At 49.6% G+C, this 23666-nt stretch overlaps 1 protein-coding gene across 1 annotated transcript in view; it reads right to left on the bottom strand.

Moving 5' to 3' along the window:
• The window catches only part of COL4A1 (collagen type IV alpha 1 chain), a 131422-nt gene that overhangs the window by 41133 nt on the left and 66623 nt on the right, over positions 1 to 23666 (bottom strand). Inside the window, exons 3-20 of the mRNA XM_081283651.1 lie at positions 12542 to 12631; positions 12409 to 12453; positions 11456 to 11500; positions 11301 to 11363; positions 10807 to 10860; positions 10643 to 10669; positions 8344 to 8433; positions 8199 to 8261; positions 7180 to 7215; positions 6720 to 6761; positions 5422 to 5508; positions 4928 to 4954; positions 4748 to 4798; positions 4135 to 4179; positions 3999 to 4052; positions 2191 to 2232; positions 713 to 797; positions 252 to 287 (exon numbers count right to left, since the gene is read on the bottom strand). Coding sequence (XP_081139777.1) covers positions 252 to 287; positions 713 to 797; positions 2191 to 2232; positions 3999 to 4052; positions 4135 to 4179; positions 4748 to 4798; positions 4928 to 4954; positions 5422 to 5508; positions 6720 to 6761; positions 7180 to 7215; positions 8199 to 8261; positions 8344 to 8433; positions 10643 to 10669; positions 10807 to 10860; positions 11301 to 11363; positions 11456 to 11500; positions 12409 to 12453; positions 12542 to 12631 — 982 coding nt within the window. The remainder of the gene's footprint in view (positions 1 to 251; positions 288 to 712; positions 798 to 2190; positions 2233 to 3998; positions 4053 to 4134; positions 4180 to 4747; positions 4799 to 4927; positions 4955 to 5421; positions 5509 to 6719; positions 6762 to 7179; positions 7216 to 8198; positions 8262 to 8343; positions 8434 to 10642; positions 10670 to 10806; positions 10861 to 11300; positions 11364 to 11455; positions 11501 to 12408; positions 12454 to 12541; positions 12632 to 23666) is intronic.

The raw sequence follows: 23666 nt of genomic DNA, 5'->3' as shown, positions 1-23666 counted from the left end.
GAGCAGAGCTGAGAGGGAAGCCAGGGTCTCCAGGGACACACAGGAGTCCCCTCCATGGCATGCACATCTATGAACCACATGCCAATCTGCAAACACTTATATAGCAGCACATTCTGTTTTCAAGATAGAAAACCATGTATGAACATTGCTACGTGTTCTACGCACACATCTAAGGTGCATGATAGGCATGTACACCGCAAACCACAAAGGAGGCACACACCTGGGCCACAGACGGGCAGGGAAGGACTTACCTGGAGGGCCCGGCTGCCCTTGTAATCCCGGGTAACCTTGAAAGAGAAAGAGAGGAACAATGTAAGAGGTGCTCGCTCTTTCCCATTTCCCTGCCAGGGCCTCCACGCTCCAAGGACATGGGGACAGACTGGCCCACCAAGCATTCCCTGGAGGAAGACCACGCTGCATATGGAAAAGGGCGTCTATGTCCCCCATGTGACACTGAGATAGGGACCTGGAGAAGGCAGGTCACCAGACAGCCCTGCAAGGGGTGCAATTGTTTTCAAAAGGAGAGAAAGACATGCAGAGAGAGAGAGAAGAGGAGGAGGAGGGAGGGGGAGGAGAAGGGAGGGGGAGGAAGAGGGAGGGGGAGGAGAAGGGAGGGGGAGGAAGAGGGAGGGGGAGGAGAAGGGAGGGGGAGGAAGAGGGAGGGGGAGGAGGAGGGAGGAGAGGAGGAGGGAGGGCAAAGGCAAGACTCTACCTTTCGGGCCTGGCTCTCCTCTCAGCCCGGGAGCCCCTGGGTAGCCTCGCTCCCCTTTTTCTCCCAGAGGTCCTGTGCCTATAACCTGCATCAAAGAAGAAAAGATCCCCGTGGCCTAAGAGTGGCTGGCCTTGGATTATATACTGGTATGTGAAGAAATTAACCTACTGTGCATGATTTCAAGAAATACAAAAGCTAAGACGCAGTGGCAGTGTGTGGGGTGCGGGGGTCTTGAGCCTTGGATGAACATCAGGCCAAGAGCGGGTCACAGAGAAGCCACCCAGCAGCTCTCCTCCCCTGGGCAGCTCCCAACAGCACCAGGGAATGAGCAATGTCATTCAAGGCGCAGGTGTGGCATCTGCACACAGGGGTGCTCTGCTCTGCTGGGCACAGTCAGGGGCTTGCCCTTTAGCCCTGTAGACCACGGATCAGGAACACACGTTTTATTAGAAGAGGGTTTCTGCTTTTTCCTTTTTAAAGACCCAGAGTGCACCATTCCTTAAAGCCAAAGGGAAACTGGCCAGGAAGAAGTCACTGTTGGCCTCATTAAGAAGAAGAGATTTTAAAGCACATTCAGGGAAATGGCAGTTCAAACACTGCACATCACCACTGAAATTCCTCTGTGTCCATTAAGTGAACGGACTTTGTTTTTAAGATGCTATTAAACAGCTTGTTGGCCATTCCACAACTTCTGCACATATGAAAACACGCTGTACACCAGAAGCGTTCACAATTTTTATGTGTCAATTAAAAATCAATGAAGAAAAAACCTTTATTAAAAAGAAAACCAAGTAAGATGTGCCTGTGGGGCTGAGGTGAACCAGACCCTCAGTGCCCGCCACCACGGCAGTCAGAAACGTGACGTCAGAGCCACAGAAATGCGTAGAAGGACAGAGGGAGCCAGGCACGCCTTGGGGGATGATCCTACTCCCGGAGAAGCAGCCTGAGGAAAGAGGCCTCGCCCGCAGCCCCCGACAGGCGCCCGCATGCCCGGCTCCTTTCCAGGAAAGTCACACACTGTGACTGCAGCTGTGTGGAAACCAGCCAGGAGTGCAGTACACTGCAGAAGCAAGGCTGCCCGCGGACGGCCAAGTGACCAGCCATCTGTTTCTCTTGTAAGATTTCCCTTAAGTGGGCTGGGATGTAGCTCCATGCCAGGGCACTTGCCTGAGGCCCTGGGTTCCATCCCCAGTACCACAGAACATTGTTTCTCTCTCCCTTAATGGACAATTCCAAACCAAAAGATTTCAAAATATGTCACTAATATTCTTATCCATATTCCAACCTTTTCATTTCCAGAGGTTTAAGAATATGTAGAAATTTCAAAACCCAATAAAACAGCATGATAGAAATTCTGAGGAAGTTTCAAGTGACATGCAGCTACTTCACATAAAATGCTAGGCATGGTGGCAGCTTGTCCTGTGTCACCACCCCTGGAAAATCCCCCCCCCCCAGGCCAGCAGACAGCGATTACTCACAATTCCAGGGGGGCCCGGAGGACCGGCTTCACCTTTGTCTCCCTACAAAGAAAAAATAATTGAACTGCCTGTCTTCACTCCACGGAGTGTCCACAGAGGGCAGCGCCCAAGGCTTCTCTCTAGTGAGACTGAGAGTGGGCCTCAGGGCGTTAAAAACATGGTCCTCTCCTCGGCTGGTCCCAGGGTGGTCAGCCTAGTGCACTCTGAGACCGGCATAAGACACAAACACATCGCTCGCTGCTTCAAGTACATGTGACACATGGGAACAGAGATTTCTACAGAACACAGCAGAAGGCTAACTACGCCCCTGGCCACAGAGCAGGGTATTCGCCCCTCTGACCACTGACCACGTGCTCCCTCAGAGAGCCTGAACAGAGTTCATTGGAGGCTAAGTTACCATGCAATAGTTTTTCCAAAAGCCAAAAAAGAAATTAAATGAAATGATATGAAAGCATGATATCTAAATGTATTGTCTTCAATCATTTAATATGAAGTTTTTATGTGCCAGATTATCTAAATTTGCATTGGAAGTCAGAATATAAAATCTAGTATTCATTGAAAACATTGGTGAATAAATTCTGATCACTTGAAGGCTTAATTTAATCTACATTAGATGAAAATCCTAACTAAACTTTCACATCTAACTGTTCTCACAATAAAAATTTAGAAAGTCCTATGATATATATATATGTGATATATCCTACCATAAATGTACATGTTTTTCCTTTTAAACTAACACATAAAACTTAAGCATTAAACTAGAATTGAATGCTTTAGCATTAAGAGAATACAAGAGATTTTGAAATATCCACAGCACTTTAACAATATTCCAGCTCCTGGGTGGGGGGTGAAGCTCGGGGTGGAATGGGGCTTAGCACACATGAGTCCTGGGTTTCCCCCCAGCACCAGAGGGAGGGGGAACAACTAGCTGCTATATTCCAAACACTTAAAATCTATAGGATTTGACTTTCTCAAAAAATTCCAGTCAAGGCCTTTCCCTTTGGCTCCTGGCTTCAAAAATAAACCTTAAGAGTGTCTCCCTAGGTTGTCACTCATTGTTAGTGACAAACATTTCTTGATCCTGTTTCAGTAGAGTAGCACGACTAAAAGAGGAAAATAAAGCAGTCCCTCATTTGTTCTGCTCTCAGAGATGGAAAACAACCGGCTGGCCAGCCACACGGCCCTGCTGCAGGAGTTCTTCTGGGGCACACGGTGGCATTTTGTAAAGCTTTGGGGGAAATAAGAGTCTTCATGGAGACCCCAGATTACACTTTTAGGAATTCATGATGGAATTCATGATCAGAGAAGTGGCCCAAACTAATGACAAAGATGAAAATTTAGACATGGCCTAAATCCCATGCACCAGAAGATGTGGGGCTGCGTTCAGGAATGCTGACATGTCACTGAGTGTCACCGAGTGACAGATAAGACGCTCGATGCCTTCTTGTACAAGCTGTGGGTGCACAGAAGAACACCAGCCATCGCCGTCCCTGAGTGCTGGAGGGACAATGTGCTTTCTTTTGTCCACTACACCCTCCCGCATTTTCTCTGGTTTCATAATTGTGAAAAATTATCTCTATAAACTAAGACATAGAAACTTCAAGTGGAACAGTTTATATATTTTTCTTTCTTTAAAACTTTCACGATCACCAAGAAAATCACTAAAAAGTTTGTTTTTACCCACATGGGAGAGAGACCGTTTTTCTCCTTTGGGAACAGAGTTCTGTGTTCTAAGGAAAAGGGAAGCCAAGCCCTGCTCTGTCCAAGCTGAACTACATAATGAAGGTTAAAACAGCGTCACCACATACCTGAGGGCCCTGCGGGCCGGGGAGTCCGGGGTACCCTGGCTCGCCCTGAAAGCCCTGGAGGGAGAGGACAGTGACAAGGTCATTGAGTGAAGGAGAAGAGCTCCTGTGCCTTCAGAAGCCGCAGAGCAATACTTACCGGACTCCCTTTCTCTCCTTTGTCACCATCTTTTCCAGGTTTTCCCTGTAAAGATGTGGACATGAGTGTTTCGTGAATGATAGCCAGGACTATCCCGGGGAGAAGGTTCCGGGTGGCCGCAGTGCCTCGGTGATGGCGGCTGGGCGGTGGGGGAATGGCTGGGGAAGTCACCCTGGCAGGAGGGTGTTTCAGTTCCCAAGGGCAGAGCCAGCCTGGCGACAGGTCTAAGGTCCAGTGCGCTGGCAGCCAGGCCAACACCAGGACTCTTCCCACCAGCAGGTACTGAGGCTACTGTGCAGGGCTGCCCCATGGGCTCTCCCCAGGGTTCTGCAGGGGCTCAGGAACAGACAGCTGGGCAGTGCCTGTCCCTGCCTTCGGAGGGGCTTGGGGCTAAGCATGCACAACCTGGGCTCTGGGTCTCAGAGCCCCTGCTCTGTCCATGCGGCAGGTCCCAGGGGTTGTGGGCCTCTCCCAAAGCCTCCTTCCGCCTGGGCTGCCTGCCCCAGTGGTGTCGAAGCCCCAGCCTTCCAAGAGAAGGGACACACAAAGGTCCCGCACGACCTTCTGTCCCCTGCTTCTGCATTCTAGGACAGGAAGGGGAAGGGCCACGTACCCGAGGCCCTGGCTTTCCGGGTTCGCCCTTCTCGCCAATCCCTGGTATCCCCTAGAAGAGCAAAGAGAGAAGCAGGTAAGCTGATGGCACTCACCAGCACGCGGCTCAGGCAGAGGGAAGATAAACTCGTAACTTTAATACTATAAAAATATAAATGATAGACAGGAATGGGGAATTTACCTGAAATCCAGGTTCACCTTTTTGACCCTAAAAGAATTCAGAGAGGGGCAGAGAGAGAGGGGTCAGGACTTTCTAATGGCTTTACCAGCTTTCTACAGATGACGTCAAACACATGAGAAGAAAAACCCTTTCTCTACCTCCGGAACAAATCAACGCATGGTGTCTCCTACGTTCCCTCCCCAGCTCTACCTGAGTTATGGTGTCGCCAGGGCAGAGGCCACCCTGCCTGGCACAGAGGGACTTGCCATGCCTCCTTCTGTCCCTCAGCAGGACCCCCTCCTACCCCCTGGCAGCCCCCAACATGTTCCCTGAAGCAGCTGCACCTGGGCCCCACCTCTGCCACAGAGCTGCTGCTCAGATGGAGCGGGGCTCCTGGAAATCTGCTTTCCAGGTCAAGGGTCAACGGTGGGAGAAACTGGATCACGACTTGATATCTTTCTCCCTTGGGACTTGCCCTGGGTGAGCAAGCACCTGCAGGGCCAGCCCAGACGTACCTTTTCTCCCGTCGGGGCAAAGTCCCCTTTTTCTTTAACTTGTGCCTGTCCTGGCATCCCGGGAGGCCCACTGACACCTTGGTCACCCTGTTCAAGTAAAAGCCGGGGATTAATTAGGCATGAAAATAACTATGTGAGAAGGGAAAACACAGGGTGTGAGGATAAAGGCCTACGGAGAAGCAGCTGATCTTAAAACATGACAGTCTTCTGCCTTCTGCAGCCTTGCCTCTGTGGTGGCTGCACTAGGAGCCTGGGGTGGCAGGTCCACAGCCAGGCCGCCTGTGCCCAGGGTCAGGAGCTGAACAGACACACCTGTGCATGCAGCCGCTGCAGAGTGCATGCTGCATTGAGAGGGCACCAAGGAGAGGCTGCAGGCTGCCTAAGAGCTTGTCCAGAGAGGAGCCATCTTTAGGTAAGGCAAAAACGTGAGAACCCTCGGAATCTGCTTCCCAAGCAGCCTGACAGCTGGCTACACTCAGAAATCAGGGGAATCCAACAGACGGTGAGGGAAGTCCGAAGACCCCCAATGGCATGAATTTCAGGGTCATTTTATTGTGAGATTCATGCAATGACAGAGCCAAAAGGTATGGAGGAGAAAAGCAGAACCAACTGCATGACCCAGCTCTGGCCAGGCCCTGTGTCTAGTGCCCAGGTGGCCACCATGCCCACTTGCACATCCCTGGAGGCAGGCCAACTGAAGCAACTACAGAATCCCCTAGGCTGGTGCCCGTCTCATTAGTCTGACCAGGGACATTGCTGCAGAGGACAGGAGAGGCTCAGAGGCCCACAGTTTTCTCTCCTCTTCCCAGGAGAAATCTGACTGTCCATCTGAGCCTCCCTGCCTCCAGAGCATTCTCCCTCCACGCCCACTGCCCCGGAGAAGGACCCACCTACCAACTCTGACTTCTCCCCCCTGTCCTACAGTGGCCTTCATCATTGCAGGGCTTCACAGAGTTGTGCTACTAGATCATGTCCTACGTGTTGGGGTTCTTTTTAGGAACCCTAGTCTGGTTTCATCACTGACAAGATGCCCATGTACAGAGCATCCCAACAGACAGCCTCAGTGCACTCTGCTCGTGAGGCCACACACAGACCTCTGCAACAGGCCTGCCTCGTGCAGTAACCTGGAGTATACACCTACTATTCTGACAGTTTAAGCAAAACCATACAGAACTCAAAAACCTGCAGAGAAGAGGAACTATGGTCATAGGGTCCAAAAGTTGATGCAGAAGTAGAAGTTCTGCCAATCTCAGAGCTGTGGCCTTAAACAAGGGACAGACCAAGCACCATGTACTCACCTTGTCACCTTTTGGTCCTTGAAAACTTGAGCCCATTTGTCCCTGTTGATTGAAAATTAGGCTTTGTTATTAGGCCTGCCACTTTGTCCAGACAGTGGACATCAGGCAGCAGCTTTGACCTCAACTACCACAACCTCTCCCAGAAAGAGGTGATGGAAAGGCTCAAACAAGTATATTGAGAAAGAACTATACAAATAATTTCTAAAATTTAAGGTTTTAAAACTCTGGCTTTAGAAAACTAAGGGAAAGATCAAACTAAGAGAATCCAAGACAACAACTAAGGGAGGGGTAGAAGGAGGAAGAGGTGCACCAGTGGACGATGCACAGACGACAGAGAAGGTAGAAAGATAACGCATGATGGATGGATGACAGATGACCAGACAGGTGGGTGGATAAAGGTACGACAGCTCCACGATGATCTCACACTGAGGCCAAGGGCAACAGATGAAGAGACACTTACCTTTTCACCTGGAGGCCCAGGAGGACCCGGGGGGCCCTGTAAGAGAGAGAATTTTATTAATACGATTCACAACCCTGGTCATTATTAAATCCTCTGTGCTGAAGTTATCCTAAGATTCTGTGGAGAACATGAGACACTATTTGTGAAGTGTCTTTGCTGTGCTGCAGAACTGCACAACTTTGAAAATAGCCAGAATCCGGCCACAGCAATTATTAACAGGGGTGGAAATACCTCCAAACTGGAGGCACTGCCACGTGGACCAGGTGACCAAGAGGGTGCCAGGATGAGCTAGGTAGGGCAAGGCATAAAGCCACCAGCCACGCTCTGGAGCTGGGTTCCCCATCTGGGAAGGATGCTTCTCCACTTTAGACACAAGTGTTAATCTTCAAAAGCTAATGATTCCTCGGGGGTAGTTGTCATGAAATGAATAGCACCTTCAAGACACGTAGGGATTGGGTGCATCTTCCCCTCCTCGCACATGGCACATGGCAGATATGCCTCTTTAACGGTGACCTTGCCACCCTGTGCCCTCTCCTCCCTCACCAGGCTTATCAGCTGTGAAGGAGGCCAGGGAGCTGTCTCAAGGAGCCATGCCTGAGGCTCACTCTACAGCCTAGCACAGTACGACTGCTGGTCTGTGTCCACACTCCTGGTGCACCCCAGACCCTGCGGTGTGCCGCTCAGTCCAGCTCCCCACACAGGGGCAAGGTTGCCCAGGGAAGATCTCACCTTCCTAAGTCCACAGAACTCACTGGGAAATCAGCAGCCCAAGACTGCACCATGCCCCCTGTCTAGGGCGTCCTGATACACTGCGCCATTCGCCTCCTTTCCCACAGTTCTGGGAACGGATGGGGCAGAGGAGGCAGCACCCTGTGCATGGGAGGGAGGCTGGTGCTGCCACAGCCAAAGGAAGAGGGACAGACGAGGTTGAGGTGCCATTAAATTCCTATTTATTCCCACATCTCTATTCACCTTTTCTGTAAATGACTGTCACAGAGAGGCATTTGCCCCAAACTTACTGGTGGTCCAGTAAATCCTGGAGGGCCAACGGGTCCCTGCAGTCCTGGCAATCCCGGCGAGCCCTATCATTCAACAGGAGAGAAAGGGTTACCATACCCGCCAGGAGGTGACAGCACATCTCACAGTGACTCAGAAAATGCTTACTGGAATCCCGGGGGCGCCAGGAAATCCTCTTTCCCCTTTCAACAGCATCCCAGGCACGTAGCCCAAGCCCAGTATTTCACCTGGATCCCCCTAGAGGGCAAAAGAAGAGAGTGTCGTAAATGCGGATGGTCACCTAAAGAATCCCAAAACCCACCGGACACCAGGCTTGCTTCACTAGGATGGGACTGGGCCGAGTCCAGGAGTGAGACTCCGTCTAAGCTGGAAGTAGACCAACTGCCCACCTGTCCCCTCACTGTGCTCAGTGACCAGCAAAGAGAGCTGCAGGTCACCTCAGCTGCAGCTGGCACTGAAGACAGAGGCCATCACAGGAGGGGGTCCAGCCCCTGCCAGCACCTCACAACCTGACACTCTCCCTCCCAGAACAAGAACTGCTGCTAGGAAGACTCGTGGGTGTTCTGAGGAGAGGGCACGGTGGCAAATGGTATCTGCCAACTTGGCAAGGTGGCATCACTTGGTTAAACCACCACTAGGATGCTGCTGGGAAGGGATTTCTACAAAAGATTAATACTGAGATGAGCAGACTTTGGGTCAAGCAGATGACCCTCCAAGATGTGGTGGGCATTGTCCAATCAATTGAAGGCCCCACAAGCAAAGAAACTGCTCCCCTCGTGGATAAGAAGAGGACCTTCTGCCTGTAGAAGGCCACCTTTGGAGTCAAGACCACAACAGCAACTCTGCCTGCTGTCCAGCCGGCCACCCACCCCGCAGACAGCGGACATGCTCACCCCACCACCACAGGAACCCATGTCTTAAAATCAGTCTCTCCCCTTTCTCTCTCTATCGGTTCTGCTTTTCTGCCCAACACACGGGTAATGTGGACACTCTTTCACAGGTGCTCTTAAACACAGGAACTCACACGGCTTCACCAGAGAAGTGGCACCCTGTGTCCCTACGTTATGAGGGAAGGACCTCGAGGGGAGCTACTGGAAAGCTCTAAGCTTCTCCTTGCAAGCCCCGAGCCCAGAGCTGCACCCTGCCCTGACCTCCCTTTCCTGGGGCTGCTCCACAGCCAGGCCTCCCTGAACGGCAAGAGCCTGGGGCTGAGCCAGCCGCACCCTGGGAGACAGCTTCACAGGCCGGTGTCGGCGAAGGTTGAGAGGGTCCTCCTGAGCCCGGCTCTCCTGTCTCCACCCTCCGCTGGTGCCCGTTCTAGTGTCCCTGACAAGCACACGTGCTCCTGCAGTCTGCTGGCTACAAGCTAGGAGGTGTGACAAACGCTGGGGTGAAAATGACAGCACTCTATGATGACAGAGAGAAGGGAGGAAGGGGAGGGAGAGGAGGAGGCAGAGAGGAAGGAGGAGGGGAGAGAGGATGGAAAGAGGAGGAGAAAGGAGCAGAGAGGAGTCCGTCACGTGTCACTTTTCTATAGTGAAAACCCATCAAGAGAAATAGCTCCCTGGATTTCTGGCTGGATGTGGACAGATGCCGTGGCCCTGTGAGCTAGCTGGGCAGCAGTCAGGAGAGCAGTGCAGGCCGCTCCAGAGGGCTGCCCTGTGACCCTGGGGGCCGCGCAGACAGAGAGGGAGGATCAGGTGGGCACCTGGGAGCAGGCCCCAGTCAGAGGCCAGCCCAGGCCCTATGCAGGGCAGGGACAGGAAGGTGAAGGGCCCGCCGTCATCATGAAGGCCATCTACCGGTACCTTTTGCTAGGTCCCTACAGGGCAGATGAAGAGAGTCCCGTGACCAACATGAGGGACGCAGCCTTCGCGAGTTCTGGGAGGAGGGATGGGTGGCCTTTCCTTGAACCCCACCTGGACCAGACTGAGCGCTGAGCACTGACTCAGGCTGGGGGCCATGCCCAGGACTGAGAGCTAAGGGCTCTGGGGTCCTTCCCACGTCACTTAGGGACACATGACACACGACTCCAGGTGACGAGCCACAGGACAAGATGGCTGCCTATAAGAGAAGCTGCTCAGACCGAGTAGGATACATACAAATAAGTCCTTCCTTTCAAGTGACATGGCTCTGGAAGAACAGGGTCTGGGAGACTGTCCCAGGTTGAGAGTGACCTGGGATGGCCTCAGGAACACTGACCACACCATTCGTCTCAGCAGGGCTTATCTCCTGCTGAGCAACTGCACCCAGTGTCTAAACATCAGACAGAAGTTTAAGTTTGTACATCTGCTCGTTGTGAATTCTTTCAGTGTAACAGAATTTAGGACAACATGCTAATCGGAAATTAATCAGCTAAAGTGATTTGGAGTCAATCTGTTTTTATGGCATCTGTTTTCAACAGTTTTCTGTAACAAATGCAGTGAAATAATAAGATAAGATGTACCTTCATTCCAGGTAACCCTGGTGGTCCCTGGAAAAGAAAGTTTGGATATTAGTTCTGTTTCTCAAAGTATCATTAGCATTAGGATATAAGCACCAAAAATAAAATGAAAACAGAGAAATTTTACCCAGAGGAAGACATTCTGACTTGTGCCATCTGATACTCACAGGATTTCCAGAGAATCCAGGCAAACCAGGAGGCCCAAGTGGTCCTCTCTCTCCCTAGGGGAAGGCAGAGAATCAGTCATCCCATGCCTGTGACAGTTCTGAGCTCCCCGCAGACAAGCTCCGCTTGGTGGTTAATTTCCTACCAACAGCTTTCAAGCTCTATCCCTGGTGCTACTTTTATGAAACAAAAAATTCACTTGGTAGCACAGCCAAGAGAGACAAAGTTTCAAACAGCATTCTCTTATTGGATTTTAGATCATACATTTGGTGCTAAAAAGCCATCTTAGGATCAAAGTCTACAAAAAAGAAAGGCTCTATCTTTCCTGTCCATTAAATAAGGGGAAACTATATTTCCTTATCAAATGAAGAACTACCTTTAAGACAGGAACTTTCCAAATACAACAAGTCCTACAGAGCCACCTGCTCCAACTGTGACCACGTGAGAGACACCTGCATGCAATGGAGAGGGTCCCCATCCCAAGCAATAAACTTACTTTTGTACCGTTGCATCCCGGGATACCTGGGGGACCTGGGGGACCATCTTGGCCAGGAATACCCTGCAATGAGTAAGTGAAGACATTACCAAAACAGAAACTTACAGGTTGGAAAAGCAGTTCACACAAAAGCAGAGTCCATTTCCTATACATACCGGAAGTCCTGGGTTTCCCGGGTAGCCAGCTGCTCCTGGGGGTCCCTGGAAAGACAAGAAGAAAGCTTACAGTTGAGATCTGAAATTTCTTTTCCTCCTTGCCCATCCATCTGGCTAGTGGAGCCCACTCCAGTCTCTGGAGTTTAGAACATGCACAGGAAGCAGACAGAAGAGCCTGCTGAGGGCGGACTGACCAGGTGGCAGGCACAGTTCTACCTTGAAAGCTGCCTGCCACTTCGAACATCAAGCCTGCACATGCACAAAGAACCCACCCTCACTTCATGTTTTGTAACATCTAGGCTAAAAAATAACATGTAATTCTCATAAAATCACAAACACACAGGAAGAAGAGTTTCAGGGGGTGTCAGCACAGTGGGGAAACACCCAGTCCTTTCTGGCTGAAAGCCATACCGCCCCCCTTCTGGATGCCACAGTGCTGCCCCTTGCTCTGCCCAAGAGTCCCAGGCAGTGTGACCCGTGCCCCTGCAGACTGTGACCCACTCCCCTCTTAGCGGAACAACAGGAGGCTCCGCTGAGTCTTCCTGTCATTCTCCTCTCAACATTGTCTTACAAAGATGGTCCTTTTCGCTTTCCAGGAACGGGAGTAGCAAGGAGAGCCAAGAAACTCTGAGGGAGGAAGGGTCCCGGGTTCCTTCCCTAGTGGTTTAGGGACTATTGTTAGCTGCCCCACCCGCCAGTGAAGCTTGTCAAGAGACCCTTGAAGAACAGATGAGAAAAGGCAAGTTTAAGACAAACCAAGGTGCCCTTGCGTGCAGCGGCAGACAAGGGCTGTGGCTCCCGACAGCCCGTCCACTGTGCGCTGACTGAGCCCTGGGGACAGACTGGGGTGGCTGAGAGGAGAACAAGGACAGCACCTTCTGACCCTGGGGCGAGCCCCACTCTGCAAGGTCTTGGTCCCTCATGGGGCATCAGCTTCAAGCCCGACTACTCACTCTTGTCCCTTTTGTGCCAGGAAGTCCAGGTTCTCCAGTATCACCCTGGAAAAGAACAGAGACGCCATGGTGACCACTCCTGGAAGAGCAGCGGTACTCCCCCACCCCATCTTAGCCCCCACAGCAGGCTCACCTTCTGTCCCGGTGGTCCCTGCGGCCCCTCGGGTCCTTGCATTCCAGGAAACCCAATGACACCTTGTAGCCCTGGGAGACCTCGTTCCCCCTGCAGGAAAAGCAGAGGCGTCAGAGGAGAGGCAGGGAAGGAAGGGAGGAAGGGACTGACCATCTCAGGAGTGGACCTGACTGCCAAGAACACCTGCACATCTGGCAAGCCTATTCCCGGGAGTGTCTGAGAGGGTGCTTCTGGAAGAGACTGCACCCAATCCGTGGCCAAGTGAGGAAGATCTGCCCTAGTTGGCACCATTCTATTACGTGAGGCCCAGACAGATCAAAAGGGTGTCTCCTGTCTCCTCTGGGCAGACGCCTGCCATCTCCTGCTGGATATCATGATTCCAGGTTCCCTGGACACTGGACTCTAGGACTTGCACCAGCCCCGCCTCCCCTGTCCATGGGCCTTGCCCTGGGCTGAGCTACGTCAGCAGCCTCCCCAGGTCTCCAGCTGACAGGTACACATGGTGGAACTTCTCAGCCTCCGTGATCACAGGCCAGTTCCCATGACAATTCCCCTCTCATCCAGCCATCTGTCCGTCTACCCATTCATCCTGTTGGCTGTTTCTCCAGGGACTCTGATGAAGGCACCAGCTCTTCTAAGTAGCATTCGGCATTACACAAGCTTCTGGGGACACGTGCTGATCTTAATTCAGATGCTTTGCCCTGCTGTATTAGTTCTTCAGAACAGGAAGCATTTATGTGAAATACCTGACCCAACACTGAACACATACTAAATGCCAAACACTTTGTTAGGTAAATGAAATAATGAATAGTGGGGTTTTTGTTTGTTTGTTTGATGAACTGATCATATTCTTGCTCTATTAATGGGACTGCTGGTTGCACTGGGATTTCATGACCAGATCACCCCTCGTGCCTTTCTCTTTAGATCCCTCCTGGACATGCTGATAGGCAGAGTCTCCTGTGGCTTATCGCACCAGACACTGAGGTTTCCCAGTCAATCTATAAGGCAACGCTGAGCTTTGATGATTCATGTTCTTCAAAAGCATATTTTGTAAAGGAAGGATCAACATTTACGTCTGGTCTCTGCCCCGTAAAAACAAGAAGCTTATTTTTAAGATAAGGAACATAATCCTGGATACAAATATGTGGCCAACATTACAGGGGCCGCGATACATTTAAAAAAAGACAAAGAATGGTGAGAAAAGGTTGGTGGGTTCTGAGCCTTAAGCTGACCGTCCAAGGAAGGAAGCAAGATGAACACAGTTAGAGAAGGGAGGCGGTGGAGGACAGCCGAGGGGCTGAGGCTGGACGTGTGAGCCTTGTGGCCACAAGCACCAGCAGGAGGAGACAACTGGGGTGGAACATGGAGGGAGGGGGCACTGACGTCTGACCCTCAGAGTGTTATTTGTTCTGAAGCAGAGTGAGCCCGTGGCTAGGAAAGTGATGTTTTGGGAAGACTGCTACCCTTAGATTGCCCGAATGAAAACACTCCTAACCACGATAGGAGAGCAAGGGAACTTGCTTATCTGCAGCATGTGGACCTGAATGCACTCTTGCCATACACTCTGGGTAGATTAAGTAACTATTATCAGTGATTTGAAAGCAGAAGGCCTATTGGAGACCACAGGCAGGATTAGTTAGTATTCAGTGCTTCTCCACATGACGTCAATTCAAGGTAAGAAGAAGCTGGAACATGTTATACGTTATACCACACAAATGTTCACCCCCTGGAGAGCACACCACTGGGATTACTTAGAAGTGTTTCACTATCACATCACTGAAATGAGACAAACAAGAGCTTTCGAAGTCATCCCTCTTGCCCAACACTCAGCCTATCCTGGTACAACGGCCCTTGGGAGCCACCTCTGGTCCTGCAAACTCACAATGCATTTTGAACTTGAGATGCCAGCCACCGGCTCCCTGGGATGTGCCTGGATTGCAGCCTAAGTTGGGGATCTAGAAACCTACCAAATGTGAGTGAGCGTGGGGGAGCAGTTTCGAACTTGGATGAATAGTAAGTGGGGTAATAAAAGTTAGACCTTTTGGGGGCAGCCCCTTTGGGCCTCACAGGACTGGACACAGAAAGCTGACCCCTCTCCCTGAGGACTGGAAAAAACGTTCCCAGACCAAGGCTTGTGCAAACGAAGAGTGACTCAGATACACTCACCCTTGACCTGCAAAACTGGCAGCAAGCTACAAGCCCAGGAAACGCTGACAATGAAAAGTCAAGTCGAACACGGTTACCTCATTTTCAGATGTAGGAAAATCCTACTCAAAATATAAGAACTGAACAGCAAACCGCTGGCCAACAAAATAAAATAAATATTGAATCAGGTATCCCCAAATAACCCGGTGTGAGCTGGGCAGGAAGGACGCACACCAGGGCAGCAGCCCAGCAGCACACTGGGTGGAATATTCTCAGTGCCTGATTAATACGGCAGTAGCACCAAAGGCCAGCAAAGATAATATTTTATAATTCTCATTTTAATCGCGGAAGGCACAAGGGACCAGAGCCAGATTAACTGATTCCTACCAGTTTCTCACTGAGTCAGCACTGGAGCCAGAAATAGAAATGAGGTCAGCCCACGCCTGGGCCCCCGTTTTTCTAGGTCACTAGAGCAAGCTGGTTCCCAGCAGAATATTAAACAATTCCCCAATACTATGTCACCCTGAGGTACCGACCCTTTTATGTCTACTTCACAGATAGGGAAGTACTGTTCTGAGGCTGAAGTGGCTTGTCACGTCACTGGTGACCTCTTGTGCTCCTGGGAACAGAAGGGAGGAATCTGAAATCCCAGAGCTGCTTTCACGCAAGAACACATTCTTTCCCAAAAGCCACTAGAGAGCTGAAGCATCCGCACACCCCAGGAGTTGTGACATACATCAGCTCAGAGGAAATGACTCCTCTTGGGCGTGGTTCTTGCATCCCCCCCTTATTATTTTTTTAATTTTCCCAGTCTTGACCCATGACACGTGAAGAGTCCAGCACCTGGTACCCATCCAAGGTCACGATGGGAACTGGAACAGAGCAAAGGCACAGGATGAGCCTGCCAGCCACAATACAATTAGTTGGCATGTGGCAGGTAAGACATGGGGCCAGATATTTCCAGCCAGTTTCCAGCATGTTTCCCCCAGGGATCAAGGAAGAGCAAAGAGCTGGACACTCTGTGCAAAGGTCATCAGCGCCAGAAGTTTCCGAGCCAGACTGTGCAGCTGCAGCGGGCAGCACTCCAGCCTGCCCACCCACTGGAGCTCAAGGCCAAATGCAGTCAGTAGGGAGGACCCTCAGGCATCCCTTCCCACCAAGCGCCAAAGGCAAGGTCAAGACATGTCGGCCACTCCATTCACACCAGGCAAACCAGACACCACAACCCCCGTCTATCCAGCCATGAGGGTCGAGACAAAGGGCAGCAGCCGGGTTGGCCCAGCAGCACAGCACTTGCCCAGCATGTGCCAGGCCCAGGATATCATCCAGAGCCACACAGACACACACCAAGAGAAAAGAAAAGACAAACTGTGACTGTCCCACGGGTGGTACTTCCTGGTCTGGTTCTTGAACATCTCAACACTGATCAAGTGAGGGACGTCAGATGCCCAGCAGCAACGGCAGGCGGTCGAGAGCCACTCCCCTGACCCGGTCCTCACACACTGTATGCATGCAACAAGTCCCCACCAACGAAAAAAACAAAACTCAAAACTCCAACCCCAAAGTCATTTTTACTACAGGTAAATTTTCAAAATTAAAATTTTTTAAATTAAAACTTTAAAAAAAGTGTGTGTGTGTGTGTGTGTGTGTGTATATAATTTATATGACAACAAAAGAAGTGGTGCTGATATATTCTCAAATGATAAAATTCAGAATTTGGGAGGGAAGGACAGAATGCTGTGTTCATCAAGACAAGACCTGGCACAGGGATGATCTTGGGACTGAAACCATTCTAAATCAGGCATGAAATGGAATTTTATGCATGAAGCAACCTAACACATTTGCTTACCACATTATCTACAGCAAGCATATACTTTTAAAGAATCCAGAAAGTGTGGGAGGAATTATAATACCCAGTTCTGTCCTTTCCTCTGTGGCCTTTACAGAAACATGTTCATGGTTCAGGAAGTCAGATGCTGGAATATATCTCCCTCCATATCCAAATCAGAAATTCAAATACAAATGACGCACCCAGGACAGCTGATGGTGAGATAATATCAAGTTTCTAAATCCAGAGAATAATGCAATCACCTACAACAAAAACTGAAGTGGACAGGTCCAGGATGAGCAGCCATCCAAACTACTAGAAAGGCTACATTATGGTTGCTCTAATGACCAACACTGAATTCCTATGCTTAAATCAAATTTTAATCTCTCCCTCACATTGAAGATGATATGATCGTGACTCTTCACGAGGGGCCTCAGCACATGCACAACGCAGTCAGAGCCTGGGCTTCCTTTACACCTAGCTGACTGTCATGGCATGGTCTCTGGGAGCCTTCTATGAGCAAAGGCAGAGAGCCACGCGATCCACCCCCACCTCCACACTGCAAGGTCTTCAAAGGCGAGAATATGGTCTTATTCACACAGTGGGTGGCACAAATTCTGAACTAAGAACTGGTGGCCAGCAGCACAACGTGACACTGGCTGTGGATGCATCCACTCTGAGATCAGTGAAGTCCTGGGAGGATGGGGTCCCTCGCCTCCACCCACACCTGGGCCTTTGGACACTATGACAGCCTGGCTGACCCCTGTGCCCAGGCTGAAGAAGCAACGGGGAAAGTTCTGTCCCGGACACAGCTGCCTCTGCTGTGTGCTCCTGTCTTCTGGGGTCTTGAGAGTTTAGTTCCCAGCAAGGCTACAAGTAACTGACGGATGAAGCACTTGGCTTGGAGCCGAGGCTCACCAAGCATCCTGTGACAGGGAAACGATTGTGGATGATGGATCACAGTCAGTGGGGGACGGCAGCACTCAGCCAAAAAACTCCACAAGTCCAATTCCTTGAGCCCAGCCACCATCACACATCGGCAGGACCATTTCCAGAATGCGATGCTGCTGGGAAAGTGGTGGGCAGGCTGTGATCCGTGTCACAGGTCATGGAAAAACTCCGGACAGGCCCCGCTGGGAGCTGGGAGTGTCCATGGAGCCTGACGCTGTGCAGCGGTGCTGCCCTGCTGGGGGGAGAGGGGGAGGACAGGCACAGCTGGAACAAGGAAGGGCTCCTTGTCCCCCCAAGAAGGCATGCAGGCCACCTGGCTTCCCTGGGACAAGGCAGATTCCTAAGGAATGTGCGTCTGTTAACAGTGCCCTGCATTCCTTTCACCAACCAAACCTAGGGCACAGATCGTTGGGGTTAGCGGCATCCTGCCTCATTGCTTGATGTCTTCATTCAAATGTTCACCACGGAAGCAGGAAGGAGCAATCATCGGGTGTACAAAGACCATTGCTATCTTGTCTCTCCCCACTCCATTTCCTCTCATGCCAGAGAGTCACTATCAGGAATGTCTATGGAGGGGCTCCCTATCAACTAGGTGGGTGTGTGCGAGAGCTTCACAACTTCATTTGGGGACTGGGAAAAATCTGAGAGGTTATTCCTGAAAATAAGGACTTCCCCATCTTTCCAAATCTAAAGGATGAGAAGAATGAAAAGGCATAAGAAACAAAGAAAAGCTCTGTGATCCTATAAGATACGCTCTACTTGTGGGACTCTGGACTCACCTGAGCCATCAGGGTTTAGAGCAAGCGGACCCTGCCCAGCCTCTGTGGATACGGGACTCCTCTCTCTGACCACCAGGGGGCTCCCAAGGCCACTGACTCCAGATGGCCTGGCTTGTTAGGAAGCACCAAAAACAGGGACCTGTTGGGGTCCCTGGACAGACAGCAGCTGGGCTGGAGAAGGGGAGATGGCCTGCACGTCCAGTAGGGGGAAATGTCTTCTCCCAGGACCCAACCTGGACTGCAACGTTTGTACAGGACTTTCAGCTCCAGGATTCCTGAGTGGAAGAGGTCCCTGTCTGGAACCACGCCCACCTATGCCCAGCAGAGGCCACCAGCTAAGACAGCCACCGACTCAGCACCTAACACCACGCTGTATCCGGCTCTGTTCCAGGGCAGACTCCTGTGGGATGGCTCCTGGCATGGAGCGTCATGAGAACCCATGATGGACTCTGGCAACTCGAGGCGCCCGTGTTCTCGGGTGAATTTCAGTGCTGCCAGAGGCTGGGGATACAGCCACAGCGTCCAGTCACACACTGCCAAAGCTGGCGGGGGCGGGGGGTCCAGAAGAGAGCCACCGCAGATATTTCCAATGGACCAACTGTTGCAAAGAAATAGAACTCTAGATAATTCTGATCTAAAAACTCTATTCTGCACATCAGTTTGTGAGGGAAAAATCAGCTCACTTCCACGTTCCCATCAACCTCAAGCTCAAACAGGCTGTTCAGGAACATTTGCGCTCTCTCTGCCTCTGGCTCTACAGCCACACACTCCGTCCCCGAGTGGAAGTCCAGGCTGCTCAGAGTCCTCCAGTAGCCCCTCAACCGCCCCCCCACACACACACACACACGTCATCCTGTTTCGGCCCCAACCTTTCTCCAGGCCACACAGCACCCACCGTCCAGGCAGCTCAGCCCCCTGCAGGCAGCAGCACCCAACACCCCAGAGAATCCCAGCTGAACACCCCCTCCTTGGAGAAGCTGCAGAGACTCTTCAGAATGCAACCTGGTCCTGCTGTGTGAACAGGCAGGGGAACCCTGAGAATGGCCAGGCAGCCGGGGCTGCTTGGGCTCAGCTTCTTGCCACCAGAGGGAGCTCTGGGAATATGCACCGTTTTTCAGATTAAAACTCCCCAATGCACCCTAAACCAGTAAAGTTTTTTTGTCAAATATTCATTATATTAATATATTATGATTAATAAAATTAAATATTCAGGACCATTGAACACATAAATGTGGGCACAATGGAGAGAAATCAGTTTGATAAGGACCCAAGTAACTATAGGAAAGAATTTTCATTAGAATTCAAAATTAAAATTAAATGTAAAAGTAGTAACTTGAATTTGGAGGGTAGTGACAGAAATATTGTGAACTATAAATTTTTTTTCACTTAGTTTTTTAACATCCATTTAGTAAACAGAAAAATCAGTTTTAAATTTAACATAGACAAATGTGCTCACAGAGCAGTGTCTAAGAAACTACAACTAAGCACCCTGCACCGTAGAAAGTACTCCAGGGTTTTTCCTTCTACTTCTACTACAAGTTTTTAGAAAACGTATAGCTTAAGGTAATTCAAATGGTTCTCCTGGGTTTTGCCAATGTGAAGGGGAAATCCCATCAATCATTTAATAGCTTCCAAAGAAGGTGATAACTTCTCTTGCTAAAAGCTTGATTTATCAACATTGGCCCTCACACAAATCAAGATCACTAATGTTTCTGCCTCCTCCTGTTACTTTACATCCCACTTTTCATCTCCAGATTTTAAAGTTATCTTCAGAAGCAGAAAACAGGGCTATGGGTGTAGCTCACTGGCAAAGCCCTTGCCTAGTACACATGAGACCCTTGGTTCAATTCCCAGCACTGAATTTTTTTTTTAAACAGTACAGATGCAAAAGGTGCTGGACAGCAGGCTGGCAGGCTTTCCCAGCAGGACGGCTCTATCTAATGTGCCAGTGGTGGCAAACCCATCCTAAAATAAACAGAGAACCGTTTCACTTGCTTCTCTTTGGCCCTCTTGCCACACAGCTCCCTAGCAGGCCTTCCAGAGAGATAGGGACTAACATTGGGTGGTACACCAAGGCCACCCTAGGCAGGGGGGTGCTGCAGCAGCCACACACCAGGGAGGCAGCCTCCATGTAGATTCTAAATCAACACCTGGGAAATACTGGGATCAGGATCCTGGGGGACACTTAAGTGACCAATCATGGTGGCTTAACACTTTGGCTTTTTCCATTTTTTCTTACACTGTTGAAACCTTTTTTAAGTGAAAAGTATTGTCAAAGAGGGTGCAGCTGGCTCCACAGGGGTGCCTGCTGCAGACCTGGGCCCACACAGAGCAAGAGCTGCCCAGAACCCATGCATGAATCTGCTCTCTGCTCACCTGCCCAGCTGCCCAAGTGCCTTTCTTTTTTTTAAGTTCCATGAAATCTATCAAAATGCCGTGCCTTGACTTGAAGACTTTGGGGAAGGACAGCGATTTCAGGAACACAGATAACTGATGATGAGCTAGTACTGAGTTTGAACAAAAACAAAACAAATCTTTGGCTCAGAAAGGAAGTTTGCTTTCTCTTCATCACCCCAAACCAACCATCTTGAGATCCAAAGAGATTCATTCTACACTATCCAAAAACCTGAAAAATATGCATCAGTGTATAAGTACCCAAGCAGCCCTTGGGCGGTTCTCATGCTCCATAGCTGAGGATGTTATTGACTTGAACTTGGAAATGAAGCGGAAGTGTCAGGGTCTTGGAACAAAAGTAGGACACATAAGAGTCAGGAAATGCCACAATCCAGCTCTTTTTTTTTTTTTTTTTTTTTTTTTTTGGTCTGTGATAACAGTAAACATGAAAAATGCAAAAGAAACACCCTGATGATAATTATATTTAGCAATACAAAAGCATGCAAGCTATGCAAGACATTCTTCAGATTTAAACTTTAGAGAAATTGGAAATTAAGAAAATTTTTCTATTTTGCTTATTTTCCCTTAGAAAATGTGTTAAATTAAATGCAATTATCTATCAAAATGGGTTTTGCAATGCCCTGCGGGGACACCTGCTGGTCCCATTCTCTGTGCCCACAGGCTGCAGGTCATGTGGCACCACAGCTGCAAGTGGGCTAGGGCAGGCCACGTCCACCTTCTCCAGCACCCTCTCAGCACAGGCACACAGCCAGGGCAGCTGTGCACTGAAGGCTTTCATAAGTGAATCAGAAAACAAAATGTTTAAGATCCCAAGAAAATGATATGAAGTCACCAAGAAGGTGCAAAAGGCATCTATTTACAACCTGAGTACAAAGGCAGGCATGTGCCCTCTGGGGAGGGATGGACCTCCAAGTTCTGGCCCTGTTAACTCTCCATGAGTAAAAACTTCACCTGGAGCTGGCAGATTCTGGAACTGACTGCAGTACCCATCCCTTGTGCTCTGTGAAAATCAGCTTGCCACCTGCAGAACAGGGACACCTATGCCTGCCTTGCTGAGCAGTCAGTACTACTCCAAGGATCAAATGGGATCAAACATCCAGGTACTTCTTGCTGCATGAACATAAAGCAAATGATACAAGCTAAAATATTTTGGCTTCAGTATTAAACACATGTATCTTGTTATTATCATCATGACTCCTATGTCCACCAAACCTGCTCTTTCCCAGGAAGCCACAGAATGATTTGAAAGAGGGTGAAATGCAGCACCATCTTGTTCCCCTCCCACCACATGTGACCATGGTGCCTCTCATCTGTGTCTCTGTGGCTAAATTTGACACAGGAAAATAATTTCCTGGGTATTTAAAAAAATATGATAGCTTTAAGACATCGAGCTGGGCACAGTGGCTGTAATCACACACCTGTAATCCCAGAGGCTCAGGAGGCTGAATCAGGAGGATTGCAAGTTCAAAGCCAGCCTCCTCAATTTAGCAAGGCCCTAAGCAACTTAGTGAGACCCTGTCTCAAAAATAAAAAATATAAAGGGATGGGGATGTGGCCCAGTGGTTAAGTGCCTCTGGGTTCAATTCCCAGTTCCAAAAACAAAAAGAAATCCCCCCTTTATCTTACACATCTGTTTTGTGGTTTCTTCCAGAAGGAACTCTTCTGAAATTAATTCTTTTCAAGCCTAGAACATCCATTCACTCTCCCAGGGTCTGTGTAAGACCACACTATCAGCTTATCAGCTCCAAGCCTCCAGGACTCCTCTTGTGGGGGGTACAGTAGCTGATGGTACGCATATGTTATAAATCCCCCAATGGCTTCCCTCCCTCCCGGGCAAGTTACTTGGAAACATCTTATCACTCATGACATTTCCTGGGATGCGGCAGGGATTTCAGTACTCCATTAATCACAAACAGAAGAGAGACTTCAGGAAGGGTAGCACAGAGGAGACTGGCCACTGCCACAAGGGGACCAGGTGGAGCTGGAGCCTTCAGGGTGGGGTCTGTAACACGGTGGTCCGGTGAATCTGATGCCTCAAACAAGCCCCTCTAACCCTAATTTCAGGGAACACCACTGACTCTCTTGGGGCACAAAGTCACTCAGGGAAAGCACCACGTTGAGATTCTGTTATGTTTTCTGGTTAATATCTTGATTTTAAAGCTGAATATAGACAGGAAAGGAATACAGTAGCACAATCAATACAGCACAATGGTGCACACTTAGCACAGTCGACAGCTACTCCAATATTTGAAAAAGGCATTCCCTCTGCAGGTAAATGCACATCGCCGCCGACTGTTCACAACCCTGCTTTCAAAAGATAATGTAGAGATGATGGGGGGCAGGCTGGGGTTGTGGCTCAGTAGTAGAACGCTTGCCTTGCATACCTGAGGCACTGAGTTCAATCTTCAGCACCATATAAAAATAAATAAATAAAAATATTGTGTCCATCTACAACTAAAAAAAAAATCTAAAAAAAAAGATAATGTAGAGAGGAATTAAATCCAAAGTAAGTCCCAATTATTAAGAAATAGTTCAAATTTAAAGTTACAGTCTCCCATAGTGTTGATTTTTCTATACCTATTTTGTATAGACTTCAAGGATTAAATTTATAGTAGGATTTACTGCTCTTTTTTTCTTAATTACTTGATGGCAATCAACTACAATATTAGGTCCTCTGGCTGGGAACTAAGATGCAGGAAAATGTATTATAGTCTCTAAGTTATGAGGTATCAACTTTCTCATTAAAATTAAGTTGCAGATACATAATATAGAGGACATTTCCCCTTGATACTTGAATTTAGAATTAGAATCTGAATTTAAAAAGTGATTAAAAGGCGGATGGTGAAGTATAAATGCATCAGAGCAGAGAAACAGAGAGAGCCTGGCCTTTAGAGTCTCAGGCCACACCTGGCCAGTGTCCCCGGCCCCAAGGTCTACGGCCTCAGACACAGTAGCTGAGCCAAGTTCTCTCTGGCTAGGGGACCCTCTGAATGGCCTTCTGCTCCCC

The sequence above is a fragment of the Spermophilus citellus genome (assembly GCF_964194105.1).
Source record: "Spermophilus citellus genome assembly, chromosome: 1".
NCBI classification, from domain to species: domain Eukaryota; kingdom Metazoa; phylum Chordata; class Mammalia; order Rodentia; family Sciuridae; genus Spermophilus; species Spermophilus citellus.
The sequence above is the reverse complement of the archived record's forward strand: the minus strand, read 5'-3'. Positions and strand labels throughout refer to the sequence as shown.